General features: G+C 55.1%; 2 protein-coding genes across 4 annotated transcripts in view; both read right to left on the reverse strand.

Moving 5' to 3' along the window:
- The window catches only part of POLR2F (polymerase (RNA) II (DNA directed) polypeptide F), a 101,317-nt gene that overhangs the window by 46,522 nt on the left and 39,113 nt on the right, over nucleotides 1-15,682 (reverse strand). The window contains exon 6 of one of the 3 annotated variants that reach the window (XM_011964254.1): nucleotides 15,548-15,640. The exons of the other annotated variants lie outside the window; for them this stretch is intronic. The gene's annotated coding sequence lies outside the window, so the exon portion shown is untranslated. Of the gene's footprint in view, nucleotides 1-15,547; nucleotides 15,641-15,682 lie in introns of those variants that run through there. 3 annotated transcript variants of the gene reach the window in all.
- On the reverse strand, nucleotides 13,236-14,639 carry LOC105527794. Its single transcript, XM_011964257.1, is given in 6 exon segments — nucleotides 13,236-13,545; nucleotides 13,548-13,649; nucleotides 13,652-13,678; nucleotides 13,681-13,952; nucleotides 13,954-13,987; nucleotides 13,990-14,639. Coding segments are annotated over 6 exon segments (876 nt in total). The 5' UTR covers nucleotides 14,228-14,639; the 3' UTR covers nucleotides 13,236-13,342.

A 15,682-nucleotide genomic window follows, 5' to 3' on the forward strand; every position in this document is an offset into this window, starting at 1 on the left:
AAATCTATCTTTAGTCTCTCTGAATCTAATACGATGCAACTCACACTATTTATGTATCTGTCAACTGTGTCTCTATAAGATACTTCTGTAATGTTTATCTGTTCTTTCTAAAGATCTCTGTTCACAACACACTGGGTGTCCAGGAGGCATGGTTGAGAGCCTGTCAGGGCCCACGTGTTACCGTTCTTGAGCCTTGCAACAAACAACTCATGAATAAATCCTATTATCCCTGTTTTACAGATAAGGAAACTAAGCCTCAGAGAAGGGAACTAGCTTGCAAGTAAGAGGCCACAGGGCAAAGAAGGGCTCTCAGGAGTGTTGACTCCATTCCCTCTCTAACCTCTCTCAACCCCTTCTCTCAGTGGCGCTGCACCCATGCCAGCCGCCACTCATCACTTGCTCCTTTTCCTCCCCTCTGCTTCCAGGCAAGACACAGATGTCATCTCCATTCATACCCTTAATCTTGCCTCAACGTCATCACCCCATTCCATCCCATAAACACTTCCTGAGTTCCTACTATGTGCCAAGCGCTGTGCTGAGAACTGGAATGAAAATAACGAATGCCGAGGTCACCAGACTATGAGCCCCAAGGGCAGGGACGGCGCCCACAGCAGAGTTGGTGGGTCCTTGTCAGCCCCTGTCGAGTGCCTGTGGTCTCCGTATGTTTCCAAAGGAAGCTGGTTTCACTTTGAGCATGCTGAAGAACATTATTTCAAACACCCTACACCTCCAAAGCCAGGCAGGGAGCCCTGGGCTGCCCCCTCCTCAATGGTGTTGGCTTATTCCTCTGCGAGGGGGGCCTGTGTCCAGCAGCCCCTGGACTGGTGGCACCAACCACCCTAGTGTCCTGCACAGACTGCAGACAAACACAGGGTCAGCACCATCTCAAGGGGCCCAAAGCCACCCTCCTAATAACCCCCCATATTTGGAAAGCACTTTAGTTTGCAAAAGGCTCCACTTTCTTTCTCCACGTGTCCTCTCCCCACCCCAGCTATGAGTAAGGAATTTTCCCAGCCCACTTGGCCCCTAGCATCCAAGTTTGGGCAATAACCCAGGAGTCCAGACTCCCAGTCCAATGTAGAAGGGCCTGCCAGCTCTGTTTACTCCACAGTGCCCCAGAAGGCCCTGTCTTTTCTAGACCTCAGCTCCCTGTCAGTATAAGAAGAAGGTCCAGCTGGACAACCGCTAAGCTCCCTTCAGGTTTCAACATGCCAGTCTACCGTGGGGGTGCAGGTGGCCAACTCCCAGGGGAGGAACCGAGGCCCGTGGCTGCACACACTGTGCCTGCACCATGCCGTCAGGGGAGGCATCATGTTCCGGCAGGACCAGCAAGATGAGTCACCAGATATGGAAATGACGCTGGCACACAGGAGGTCTGGGGGCCGGGAAGCTCACCCTCGCCAAAACCACAGCTGAGGAGGAACAACGCTGGGATCCCTGTGATTCGCCAAGCGGGCCCAGGCTGCCAGGTGCAGATCCAGGCAGTCAAATGGTGTGCACGGTGTGCCTTCCAGCCCAACGGCAGTGGAGGCTGCCCAGTCCCCAATAACAATAATCATCACAATAAAAATAACAACACACAGTGGTTGGCTATTGTGTCGGGCACTTGACACCTGTTACCTTCTCTCACTTCTGAACCTGCCAGTTATGATATGACCCATTTTCAAGAGGAAACCCCGGGGCACAGAGAGACAAAGGAGCTCTGCCCAGGTCACAGAGCCAGGGAGAGGGGTACCCTGCTCTGACTGCCCCAAAGCCCTTATCCTCTGCACCCCACTGCCTCTGCATCCCACAGAGTCTAGGCTCATTTCAGCTTGGTGGCCAGGCTGAGGTCCCAGGGAGCGGAAGGGGTGTCAGGGCACCCAGAGGCAAATGACCTGGGAGGATTCTGACTCAGCCCCACAACTGGAGCAGGCAGGCGCCACGCCCTCCTAGGCCTCCTGGAGCCCCGCCAAGGCCTTTCTTAGGCTGTGACATTCAGATGTCGGGAGGCCTGCTGGTCCTCACCCACAGGCCAGGCTGAGGCTGCCACAGGGGCCTGAGCAGAGGAGGAAGGCTGAGCCCCCTGTGATAGCTGACAAGCTCCAGCGTCCCAACACACAGGCAGCCAAAGGTGCCTGCAGCCACCTGGTAGGAATGTGTCTGAACTGGGCCTGGAGCCAGGCAAGTGGGGCTCCTGGATCCTGGGACAGAGGGTACAACTCAGGACCCCAGGCTGGCACTCCACAGTACCATCCCCAGGGCAGTTCCCATAAGGAGCACCCGGATCTCTCAGCAAAGATGGGGGCAGACTGCGAGAGCCCAGGAACTCAGGGCCAGCTGCCCAACAGGCCCACCTCGGGGTGGAGGGTATGGCCGTCTGGGAATGAAGACAGAAGTGGGAGGCCCTGGGTTAGGGAATGACAGGAGGGGGTCTTCATCCTGTGTAGGGGTGGGGGCGCATCTGTGGTGAAAAGCAGGACCCATCTTGGGGCAGCAGGCCCACCTACCAGGGTGGGCTCCTGTACCAGCCAGACCCTAATGCCCTGCCTTTGACATCTCTGTCTCAGCCCCCACCACACCTCTCCTCTTCTCTCCCTCTCTCTCCCTCTCACATTCCTCTGGGAGTCGATCAGTGCTTGAGTGACACCCCAGATGACTCTTTGCTATTAATTCCCACACACAGAATGGGCCCCTTGTTCTCTTCTCCCAGAGGAATGGCCGTGGCCAAAGCCATCCCAAGAGTCCCTGACTTAACCCTTCTCCTGGCCAGTCCTCTGCACGTCCCACACCCAGGGCCACAGGGCCAACAGTAGGGAGGGTGCAGAGAGGGAGTCTGGAAGGAATAGGGGCTCCTTCCAGCCCAGAGCCCCTGGAATAAAGTCCCCAGGGTGGGACAGCAAGACCACCCCAACCTGCCCAGGGACCCTAACAGCAACTCTTCACCTGAGGTTCTCGCCAGGCCCTGGAGGCCAGAAGGCCTGTCCAGATGTAAGTGCGAGGCCCAGGGTCCACAGCCTCCCCAGGGCCAGCCTGATATCTCTGGACCCCAGGGAGGTCCCTTCAAGCGGCAGGTGGGAGGCTCAGACCCTCAGCCCAGCCCTGGCCTTGAGGGGGTTAACACGGACTGCAGGCAGGACACCACCTGTCAGGGCAGGTCTCTGAGGAGAGATGAGGCGGCCATGGCCTCTTTTGATCACAGGAGAAATTGCTCTGTTGAGTAAAAGCCAAGCCTCCCCTCATTCCCTGCCCCACCCCACCCCTCGTCGCACCAGAGGCGGGAAGGAAAGGCTAACTTAGACAATGAGAGAGAGGGAAAAGTTTGTGAGGAGAAACTGAGGCCCTGGGAGGGGGAGAACATGCCCCTCCACTTCCACTTCTCACCCTTTCCCCTGCCTCTTCCCCAATTCTGCAAGGCATCTTGGCTCTCTGGGTGCTGGAAAGCTCTCACCGGAAGGGGACACAAACACCTGCTCTTCTGTCAATCTGGGCAACCTTGGCTCTCGTGCCAGAAGACGGCACAAATCCTGCAGTTCATGACTCAGGGTCGTGTCCCAGGGAGGCTCGGACGCATCCTCACCTCCTGCCTGTACCCCCTCGACAGACAGTGAGCTGTGGGCTCACAGGAGGTGAGGTCCCCAGGACAGCCAGAGAAAGGGCCCCAGCGCAGTGTCAGGGAAGCTGGAAATGGGAAGAGGGAGATGCGGAGCTGGGCACAGGCACGAGGGAGGGGCAGGGTGACCCAGGGTGTGCAGGGGACAGAGCCAGGTGGCCTGGGAAAGGTGGGCTGGAGCCAGGTGGGGAAGACTGCAGGCTGCCATGGTTTCCACAAGCCTTGGTTTCTCTAACTTGTCAGCTCTCCCCACCTCTGTCATTTTCCAGGGTCCTCCCCACATTTACAGAGGCAGGGAAGATGAGAGGTGGCATAGGGCAGAGACAGAGAAATTCATGGAGGGAGGGAGAGAGAGAACGCATCAGGGAGAGAAAAACAGGGAGAGACAGAGACAGGGCTGGAGAGAAACAGGGAACCAGGGCAGGAAGGCCAGGACAGGCAGGACACCGAGAGGCAGCAGCAACCAACTGTGGGATGTGGGGTCAAAATTAAAAAGCTTCCCAGAGAGAGGAGCTGGGGACAGAAAGAGGAGAAGGAGGGAGCAATGGACAGAGAAAGAAACAAGACAGAGGCCGAAGTGGAAAAGAAGGGAGAAAGGTCAGGGGGAAGAGGCCTTCAGAGGAGGGGATGGAGGGGAGACTCTGGCTGGGAAGCTCAGGGCCCTCCCAGGCCCCTCTGTATTTGTTCCTGGCAGGTCCACAGTGCACACCCTCCCCAGGCAGCACCCTGCTCCCCACGGCCTGCCACCTGTGTCCCAGCTGGCACCCCAGAGGATGCGGCCAGCCACTGCGGCCCTTGCCTTCCAGAGCAGGGCACAGGAGTGGGATGGCCTGCCCCAGGGGTGGGAGTTTTGAGGCTGGGGAGGGGCCCTTAGAGCATCTATGGCAGTAGTGCCTCCACCAGGTGCATCATAATAGCAGCGAAGATTTAAAAATACAGATGTCCCACCCAAATCTACCACTCAGAATGGGGCCTGGGAATTAGTCTTTTAAAACTCCTCAAAGGGCTTGTGATCTTTGGCCCTAGGTTTGGACCACATTGGCGGATGAGGAGAACGACAGTGGCCAGAGAGGGGCTGTGCCCCACCCGAGGTCACACAGCAATTCTCGACAGACGCCAGCCTTTCAGTGAGGTCTTCCAGGTCCTGCCCAGTGCTCTTCCTCCTGTCGAGTGACACTGCAGCTAGGTCTGCACAGGATTGGGCACACAGGAAGGGCATAAGTGGGCAGTGCCCTCTCCTTCTCACTCCATTCCTCCTGCCTCAAGGCCCCAGCCAAGCTCTCCAGGGACTGCCAGGGCAGTCCCCAATTTGAGGCCAGAAACCAAATGAGAGAGAGGAAGGGATTTGCCCAGAATGGGATTTCTGTCCCCCATCACCCCGCCCTTGTCCCCCTAGTGCCAAGGCCTGGGGCTGCGAGCTCTCTCGCCAGAGATGGGGGCGGAGGGTGGGGCAAAAGGGAGGAGGGAAAGACCCGGGTGCTTCCTGTCCCCCCCTCTTTCCCTGCCTCCCTGGGCTCAGGGCTGGGTCCCCTGGGGCAGTGGTGTCTGAAGCTGACAGATCTGCCCTGTCCTTCCTGCCTGTTGGGGGAAGGGGTGGAGCTGGCTGAGATCCCCCATGCTCTCCTCCTCTTCCCTAGGTCCTCAGGGGCTTGGCTGCCCATTAAACCCAGCCTGGTCCCCCAGGGTGTCCCTGCTCCAGAAGAAGGAAGAGCACTGGACTTGGAGTCATGACCACCTCCATCAGTGAGAGGCCCTGGACAGCCTCATCTAACCCTCAGCGTCTTCCTCGCTCTTTTCTTTTTGAGATAGGGTCTCACTCCCGTTGCCCAGGATAGAGTGCAGCGGCACAATCAAGACACACTTCCCAGACTCAACTTCCCAGGCTCAGGTGATTCTCTCACTCAGCCTCCCGAGTAGCTGGGACTACAGGCACACACCACCACACCCAGCTAATTTTTTTTTTTTTTTTAATTTTTAGTAGAGATGGGGTTTTGCCATGATAACAAGGTAGAGATGGGGTTGCCCAGGCTGGTCTTCAACTCCTGGGATCAAGCAATCCAAGTGCTGGGATTACAGGTGTGAGCCACTGTGCCTGGCCTCTCCTGGCTTTTTACCCCCCATTCTGTCCTCACCATTCATTCGGACACCCAGTTAATCACTGAGGACTTACGAAGCTGCCCTCATGAAACAGACATCCTTGTGGGGAAGATAGACAATGAACAACTAATCTGCCAATAAATATGTGATCATAAATTCCAATGAGTGCCTTAAAGGAAAAGCCTAGGGTGCTGCCAGAGAAAACAGCTGGTACTGGAGGGTCGAGAGAGGCGTCTCTGTAGACATGAGCTTTAGGTGATCCCCCAGGAGGAGGCTGCAGGGAGGGATGTGAGAGGACTCCCCCCGCAGTGCTAAGGGAATGACAGACCCAGCAGACAGGCCCACTGAGCTATCGCTATCTCTCTGATCACTGAGGTTCAGCAAGCACTTATTGAGCATCTGCTGTGTGCTCACATGTCCAACCCCGAGCACTTGGGGGACAAAACATGGGAAACAAAAGCAAATGTAGGCCTGTCCCAGTAGAGCCCTAAAGCTCCTGATAGCAAATCTGATAGATGTCAGAGGCCAACTCCCTCCACGCACTGATGGAGAATGTGCCACAGAGGGTGGCTGGCTTCCCCAAGATCACACAGCAGGAGTTGGGATCTTGGCAGTCAGGAGCAGCTCCTCCCACTGCACCTGCCAAAGCAGAGTCACTGAGATTTCAACTCTTGGTTCTAAGCCCTAAACTCTCTGATTTCTCAATTTGCCACCTGGTAGAGAGGTGGGGCAAATATAAAACACCTGTGCAGGTAACACACACCTGTAATCCCAGCACTTTGGGAGGCCAAGGTGGGAGGACAGCTTGAGCTTAGGAGTTCAATAAGACCAGCTTGGGCAACATGGTGAAACCCTGTCTCTACAAAAAAATACAAAAATTGGCCAGGCGCGGTGGCTCACGCCTGTAATCTCGGCACTTTGGGAGGCCGAGGAGGGCAGATCACGAGGTTAGGCGATCGAGACCACGGTGAAACCCCGTCTCTACTAAAAATACAAAAAATTAGCCGGGCGTGGTGGCGGGCACCTGGAGGCTGAGGCAGGAAAATGCCGTGAACCCGGGAGGTGGAGCTTGCAGTGAGCTGAGATCACGCCACTGCACTCCAGCCTGGGAGACAGAGGGAGACTCCGTCTCAAAAAGAAAAAAATAGCCAGGCACGGTGGCTGGCGCCTGTAGACCCAGCTACTTGGAAGGCTGAGGTGCAGTGGGCTACTTCCTTAAGCCCAGGAAGTAGAAGCTGCAGTGAGCCATGATGGCACCCCTGCACTCCATCCTGGGCCACAGAGTGAGAGCCTATTTCAAAAACAACACAAAACAAAATAACACCTGTGCACAGTGATGCACACACAGCTGAAGGTGAGCTGAGGTGGGTGTGTGTGAGACCCCCAGCCTGGCAGCCTAGCAGATATTACACTTCCTGTGTGAACTGAAGCCCCTGACATGTGAACACACCCCAGGGCTGTGCCTGAGTCCCTGTCGTGACCTCAGTAAGCTCAACTCTGCGCCCTAGACAGGGAAGAGGTTTTCCCGGGCTTGATTATACCCAAGACATAAGCCATCCCACCTGAAAAATGCGGGGCATTAACTAGCAGTTGAAACGACTGAAAGAGGCAACTACTAGGTCTTGTTTTTGTCAAAGGTGCTAGGCTGAGCACTTGCCATTCCTTACTTCTTTTCATCCTGTGACACTGCAGGTATCGTGATTCTCATTTTACAGACAGGAGATTGAGGCATGGGAAGGTTACTTAACTTATGCCAATCTCGCTGGTAGGTGGGGCAAGGGCCAGCCTTGAACTCTGGTCTCTGGCTCCCAAGCTCAGCTCATCATCACTCGGTTCCCATTTTCATTAACAAGTGACATCAGCGAAGAATAAGGAAACCTTATGTCGGCGAGGAGGATCCTCCAAGGTCAGACAAACACTGAATTCTGACTGGATCACCCCATTTTTACCTTTAAGGGACAGCAGTGAACTGGGGGAGAGCAGGAAGATGGGCGGGCTGAGCTCCCTTCCTGCCCAGCCCTGGTCTGGGGCAATGGCCTGGATCACAGAGGAAAATGACAAGGAATCTGGAATGAGAAGATTCAGTTCGGTTGTCACTTCCTAAGCTGGGCAACTTTGACAAGCCCCTTCCCCCAAGCTGCCAGCTGCCTGCCAGTGGTGAAAGGACAAAGGTCTCATCAGCCATGTGCAGCCCACCCTGCTCAGACCATATTTAAAGACAGCTCTTTTCCGCTCCAGGGACACCAATGGACCCATCGGTCCCCTCTGCCCCCTCTCTTCCTTCCCTCCACCTTCACCACTCTCTTAATCCTCATGCATGTCTGCACCATGTTGTCTAGTGTCTAGACATGTATGAATGAACAAGCTCCCTAAAGACAAGGGGCACACTCACCCGTCTTTACCCCACAGACAGCAGGAGCTTGCCTAGGGTAGGTCCCCAGGAACCCTGGGGATAAAACGTCACAGCAGACATGTCCAATTCCATGACTAAACAGTCATGTGAGCTTGGTCACTTGCTTCCCCTTCTGCTTTGGTTCGATGAATGGCCGTCAGCCCTGGCTCTGCAGCCTCCGTGGTGACTGGGAGCAGATGGGGAACATCTGAGGGCAGCATTTTGACGGGATAAGAAGCAATAACTAGTATAAAAATTAGCTGGGGAGCCGGGCATGGTGGCTCATGCCTGTAATCCCAGCATTTTGGGAGGCCGAGGCAGGTGGATCACCTGAAGTCACGAGTTTGAGACCAGCTTGGGCAACATGGTGAAACCCCGTCTGTCTCTACTAAAAATATAAAAATTAGCAAAGTGTGGTGGGGTGCACTTGTAATCCCAGCTACTTGGGAGGCTGAGGCTGCAGAATTGCTTGAACCTGGGAGGCAAAGGTTGTAGTGAGCTGAGATCACACCACTGCACTCAAGTCTAGGCAACATAGTGAAAGAGTGAGACTGTCTCAAAAAAAAAAAAAAAAAAAAAAAGAAGCAATGACTACTCTAAAACCCAAGGTCAACCAACAGCCACCCTGGCGGCAGATCCCCAAGCTGCTGGTAACAATAGCCACCATTTACTGGGTTCCGTCATGCGCCAGACCCTGTCTTAAGTGTTTACATACATTATCTGCTTTAATCCTCACCACAACCTGGAAGGAAGCTGAGACTCAGAGACCTTCATTCATTTGCCAAGGACACACAGCTTACAAATGGAGGTGTCAGGATTCAAACCTGGGGCTAGAGCCAGGCACGGCGGCACACACCTGTAGTCCCAGCTATTCAGGAGGCTGAGGAGGAAGGATCACTTGAGCCCAAGAATTTGAGACCCCATCTCTAACAATGTTTTTTTAAACCTGGAGCGTCTGACTCAGGAGCGTGTGCTCATTCCTTCCCCGCAGGCTGCCTGCACACATTCTCTTCCATGCAAGCTCTTCATCCGCTGACATCACTCCTATGTAGCAGTTACCACGGAGGAGGCAGGAAAGACCCAGCCCTCAAGTCCACACCCCAGCAGGGACAATTCAGGACAATGAGATCTCTGAAGGCATGGGAACACAGGGAACTGGGGGTCAGTGCCATATTCTATTCAGCTGCTTCCCTGGCTTGACACTGAGTAGTCACCTGGTACATGTCAAACAGGTCTGAGCAGAGTTAGAAACCAAGGCAGGGTGACCCCAAAGTAAGGAACATGCACATGTCACTCAGAGGCCATGGTGCCTCCACGTCCACCTTAGGCAACTATGTCCTCTCCAGAACAGGGTGAAACTGGTTTCCATCAAAAACTTTTCAAGATGTTAATAGGTGGTAAAAAATGATAGAATAATAAACCGAAGATTCATATTAAATATTTTAAACAAAGAGCAGTTTTTAACTGCAGAATTTAGAACTTTAGCATGCTTAGAGGCAATGCATCTCTTTACTTAAACACTTTGTAAATTTTTTTAAAAAAATAATGGTGGCCAGGCACGGTGGCTCACATCTGTAATCCCAGCACTTTGGGAGGCCAAGGCAGGCAAATCACTTGAGGTCAGGAGTTCAAGACTAGCCTGGCCAACATGGTGAAACCCCGTCTAATAGAAAGACAAAAAATTAGCTGGGTGTGGTGGTGTGCGCCAGTAGTCCCAACTACTTGGGAGGCTAAGGGAGGAGAATCACTTTAGCACGGGAGGTGGATGTGGCAGTGAGCCGAGATCACGCCACTGCACTCCAGCCTGGCCAACAGAGTCAGTCTCAGTCTCAAATAATGTTAATAATAATAATAATAATAATAATAATAATAATGGAGACTGGGGTCTCACTATGCTGTCCAGGCTGGTCTTGAGCTCCTGGGCTCAAGCAATCCTACTACCTTGGCCTCCCAAAGTACTGGGATTACAGGTGTGAACCACCACTTTCCACCCTTGCATTTCTAAAAAGAGGAAGCAGAAAGCAGTGTTTCCCAAATGTCTTTCAAGAGATGCCTATCAGTGTCCTGGGGAACACCAAGGGTCTGAGGCATCACCTTGCAAACACTGGATCAGGCATAGGCCTCTTGTTTTTGAAACACAATTCATGGATTATCAAATATGGAAACATTCTCAGAGATCAGCTAGCCTGCCACTCGCTTTATAGATGGGGAAACTGAGGCCCAGAGAGGGAAGAAGGCTGCCAAGGCAACACAGGGCCTCTACAGCCATTGGGTCTTGACCCCAGCCCTTGGGGTCCAGAGGCCGAGCTCCAGCTGCCTGTTTGGCTGGGCCAGGTTCCAGGTTTCTGTGTAGGTCTCTCCCATCAAACCCTCAACTCCTCAAAGCCAAGGTCTGGTCTCTCACCTCCAGGCCCAGTGCCCTGCACAGAGGATACATTCACAGAAGTTCCCAGCAGCTGGAAAGGCTCAGGGTAGACGCCAGGAAGGGCTTTCCAGCAGCTGCGTACAGATGGCAGGAATGGGCAGTGAATTTCTCTGAAGGCTTCTCAGAAGAGGGCAGAGGCCGGGCTGCCAGAGGCAGTGTGGGGCCCTGGCTCCAGCTTCCTGGTTTCCAGAAAGGGTAGAGTTGGGAGTGAAGGAAGATTCCAACCCCAAGAGCTGCCTTCCTGGCGTGGGTCTGAGACCCTCAGCTTGCACCAGAAACAGGGAGGGGCGAGAGCCCCTGTTGGGACAGGCCATGGAATGCCATCCTCCTCCCCTAGAGTTCAGGCCCTTTGCCTCCAGGAGGCCACTCCTGCCCACTCCAGTCTCCCTGATCTTTTCCTCCTTGGAACTCTGACAGCAACTCAGCTCAGGGAAGGTGAGCCGAGGCTGAGCATGGCCTCAGGGGCTCCCCATTTGAAGTGGAGACTGGCCCGTCCTCTAGGCCGTGCAGTAAGGAGGCAAAGCACATCTGAAGGTGTCTCCTCCTCTGAGGGAAAGTCATAGAGAAAAGAATTCCAACCAAGGTGCCCAAGGTGTGCCCCAGAAGTGGACCTCTCAGTGGGGCTGCAGCAGTGCCTAGATCGCCAGGAGGCAGCGGGAAAACAGCGCTCCAGGGGAAGGCAGCGCAGGCCCAAAGGCCCAGGCAAGGAAAGGAGGCAGGAGCAGGGACACCTGCAGCTGCACTTTCGGCCTAGGGGCAGTAGAGCAGAGTGGTCAGAGGTTGGGCTGGGACCAACCACAGGTCCCAGTCCACATCCTACCATCATTTGCTGGGCAAGCTCAGGGCTGTCGCTGAATCACTTTGTGCCTCAGTTTCCTTCCTAAAATGAGAATAATAGCATCTACTCATAGGGTTGTTGGGAGGATGAAGTCCGATGACAGGAGCCCTCAGAGCTGAGCTGGCACCTGGGGAGGCCCTAGAGTGTCACCTTCGCTGTTAAGGGGCATGGCACAGGAGGCCCACCCATGACAGAGGAGCTTGTCATCCCAAGCAGGAGTGCCACCTGGTCTGACATTAGGATTCAAAAGGCAAATTATAAACTCCTGACGGTGAGGCCGCAGTGGCTGCTCGGTAAATACTTGTGCACTTGACCTGAGGTGAGCATCCTCCACACCTCCCAGTGCTGGCCTAATAGCTAAATGATTTCCTCTGACCCACATTTATTGAGCAGTCACAGTCACTATGCTAGGTAGGGGTGTGTGTGTGTGTGTGTGTGTGTGTGTGTATTCTTATTCAATTCTCTCATCACTTGGGGATATCACAGCTGCATAAGATTATCAGCATTGTACATATGCAAAAGCCGAGTCCTGAGAGGTTAATAGCATGATTTGCCTAAGGCCCCTTGGGTATTAGTGGCAGGATTTCTTGACTTCGAGTCACTTTCCACTGCATCCCAGACTGAGGATGACACAGCCTTATCCAAAGGTGGAGGTGGCCTAGAAAATGCTCAGGGGAACTCCCACAGCCACCCCAGTGCACCCAGACTCGGCTGAAGACCCACAGGGCGGCTTCTGTCTGTCACTACGCTGCCCTTGACCACTAACCTGTGCCCATCGGCCCTCCACCTTCCCAGTGCATAGTTCCTCCCCTGCCACACCCTGAAGCCCTCTGGATACCCCAGTATAACCTGCCTGGCTGGCGGGTCCAGTACCCAAGCCCGCTCCTCCATCCCTGGTGATTTTGGTTCAGCATCCAGAGACTCCGTGAAGACTTCCCCGGGAACTTCATGCCTGCACCTCAGCCTCAGAAATTCAGAATCAACCTGTCTGGGGTGGGATCTGTGCTCCAGTATGTTTTTGTTGTTGTTGTTTGTTTGTTTGAGACAGAGTCTTACTTGTCACCCAAGCTGCAGTGCAGTGGCGCCATCTCGGCTCACTGCAACCTCCGCCTCTTGAGTTCAAGTGATTCTCCTGCCTCAGGCTCCCATGTAGCTGGGATTACAGGTGCATGCCACCATGCCCAGTTAATTTTTGTATTTTTAGTAGACATGGGGTTTCACCATGTTGGCCAGGCTGGTCTCGAACTCCTGACCTCAGGTCATCTGCCCGCCTCGGCCTCCCAAAGTGCTGGGATTACAGGAATGAGTCACCATGCCTGGCCCAGTATGTTTTTCTTAATTCCACAAGTGATTCTAAATTCAACAAGAATTAGAGCCAGTCCTAGGCAACTGATTAGAAATGAAGAACCTCAGGCCCCACCCCAACCTGAAGAATCCCAGTGCACCTTTCCATTTGAGAAACACTGCCCTACGCCAAACCCCACATCCACAAGCCAGGCCCTGTGAAAGGCCCCCACAGGGCAACTGGAGGTAGGAGGATGCACAGGCCAGACAGAATTAAAGAGTGGATTGCCAGGACCCTCCAGGTCGCATCCACACAGCACTCAGAGGTGCTAAATGCTTCCCCTGTGTTCCTTCATCCCATCTCAGCCCTGTCCTCTAAGAGTCAGGAAGACAGTCTCATGCCTGTGTGGGGAAACTGAGGCGGGAACAGAGCCTCAACTTGACCAGACCGTCCCTCACTCCTACATGGCCCCTGGCTCTGCAGCCAGTAGATTTCCTGACCTTCATCTCAGTGTATCCTGCAGGGCAGGCAGAGAGGGAGGGTGACCATCGCCCCATGTGACAGGTGAGGGACCACGGACCCAGGGTGCGGAACACAGGTGGAGCCTTCCATAAAGCAGGGCCAGCTCCCTCAGGAAGAGGACTTGGGAGCTGGGGGGTGAAGGGTCACTGCTGACCAGAGGCAGCTCTGCCAGGCAGTGTCATCAGTGGGCTTCATGTTTGACTGACAGATATTTCTTTCCTCTCCTCCTCTCCGGGGCCCATCTTCTGAGTAAATCTAGGACCTGCCTTAACAAAAGCCAGGCCAAGTCCCAGGAAAACTCTGTTGCTCTGGAAAGGCCTCCTTGGGCCATGGAAGGAAGCCTGGATTTCCACCATTACACTTAGACCACAGGCCCCTCTCTGCTGCGGAATAGAGAGGGCAGGTTACAGAGCCCACCAGGCACCACACCTTGCCATGGACGGTGACAAACCCTCACTTCAGGACAGAGAAGTGATGGGGGGTGGGGTAAGGGGGTCAAAGCATTCCTGGGGAAGGGTCAAGAATGAGGGGTAAAGGGACCCCTGCCACCCCCAGCAGGGAAAGGAGCAGAAGGTGACACTGGCCTTCCTGTTGTCCTGCTGGGGCAGAGGCCCAGGTGTCTTCAGCCAGGATCCCTCCCCTCTCCAAGCTCCCTGCTCTTCAGGAATGAGTGTGGGTCCTTCACCCTCCCCTGCTGGAGAACACTGGGTTCCCAGGGTCTGGGATGGGATGGAGGGGATCCCAGTTGCCAGCATGGTGGGCAGGGATGTGTTCGCAGCAGGGGCCCCAACCACACACACGGCACTGGTCATCTGACAGCCCTTCCCACCCCCCTGCAGGCCCACCTGCCTCACCCAACACTGCTCAGCAGAAAGCCCAGCACAGCCCTGAGAGGAAGGCAGTGTCTGTGCGGGGACAAGGGAGACAGAGAGGGAGTGGCCCCTTCTGTCTAACGTAGCTTCCTGCAGACAGAGCGTGCCCACTGCTACCCCCACCCCCATCCTGGCCCAGCTGGGCCAAGGAGGGCAAAGGAGGAAGAAGGGAGTTAGAGAGGGGGCAGCTGTGGGACCCCACATTCCACCTCTTAACTCTGGGCTCTTTCCCTCCAACAACCACCCCTCCTGCCCCAGGGGGTCTCAGGCCAGTCACAGACATGGCAGAGAGTGGGGAGGCCCTTTCCTCAAAGAGGAGGAACTGAGGGATGGAAGGATGAGTGGGGACCCACCGGGAGAGAGAGATGCCAGGCAGGCAGGCAGCGGGCGGGCAGCAGCGGGTGTTGGAGGCGACTGCGGGGCAGCCGGGACACGACTGGGTAGATGCTCGTCCCTCGTCCCTCTGTCCATCCAGGGCGGCTCCTCTCCGGGCGGTTCTGAGGCCGGGCGGGCGCTGTTAAAAAGCTTTTTATGTGTGTGTGTGTTAATCACATGATTGCCGTTCACCTGTATTTCGAACAAAGACAGCTCACTGTTTCAAGGCCCCGAACAAGAGTCTGGGCACAGGGAAGAGAAGGGAGGCGGGGGGAGGAGGGTTGGCAGCGCCGGGGGTGGCGTCGAGGAAAACTGGGGGGAGATTGTCCAAGGCCAGCAAGCGAGAGAAAGAGAAAACCCTTATCAAACTCCTAATTCACTGGGCTCCGAGGCCCCAGACACACTGGCCCGATTGTCTGGCTGCTTGTGTGTGTGAGCATGTGTGTGTGTGTGTGTGTGTGTGTGTTCCAGTGTCCGCTCCCCCCACCCCCAACATGCCTCTGCCTCGTGTGACTACCTCATTGTGTCCCATTACCCACCCCCCACACCCCTTTGGCCTTTCCCAAGCATGAGGCCTTGCCTCCCAGACCCCTTGTAGCCCACTCCAGACAGGACCCCTTGGGGTGGGCTTGGGGCCTTGCCCAGCTACTGAGGAGCTGAGAACCACACATGGTCACCAATGTGGCCCCGGCTCCATTGCATACCCCACATACACCCCACCTCGGCCTCAACACCAGGGCAGGGCTGCCCTCAGTTAAGAGTACGGCACTGTGACCTTTGGAGGAGAGGCCTAGGAAAGAGAGAGGAAAACGTGTCACGGGAGGATGGCCAGGAAAGAAAAGGGGAGGGAGGGAGAGGTGGACAGAGGAGGGAAGAGGCAGGGCAAGTCCCCACCCCTTCATGGGGTCCATGGGGTCAGGGAATAGAGGACTTTGTGACAACCAGGACTAGGACTCCCCCACCCTCTCCCAAGACAGGGTGAGCCCAGTGTGGAAGGAGTTGGGTCCCAGGAAGTAGGAACCCAAAATGCCTCTAAGACCTACCGAGAGACGACCCCTACCCTGTCCCATCTTGGCCTCCTGGCAGCTTTAGTCTTGTATTTCCACCTTGAACCAGACCAGCCCGTGTGTGTGCTGGGTGTTTGCAGAGAAGGGACCAGGGGTCAAGCTGGGACTCTACACTTCTCAGAGGGAGCCCTGAGAAGTCCCTCACACTGTGCAGGATGGGGCAAAAAAGGGCCGCCTGGGAAAAGATGGCAGGCAGGGTGAGGAGCTGGGCATCAGT

The sequence above is a fragment of the Colobus angolensis genome, unplaced genomic scaffold (assembly GCF_000951035.1).
Source record: "Colobus angolensis palliatus isolate OR3802 unplaced genomic scaffold, Cang.pa_1.0 Scaffold65, whole genome shotgun sequence".
NCBI classification, from domain to species: Eukaryota; Metazoa; Chordata; class Mammalia; order Primates; family Cercopithecidae; genus Colobus; species Colobus angolensis.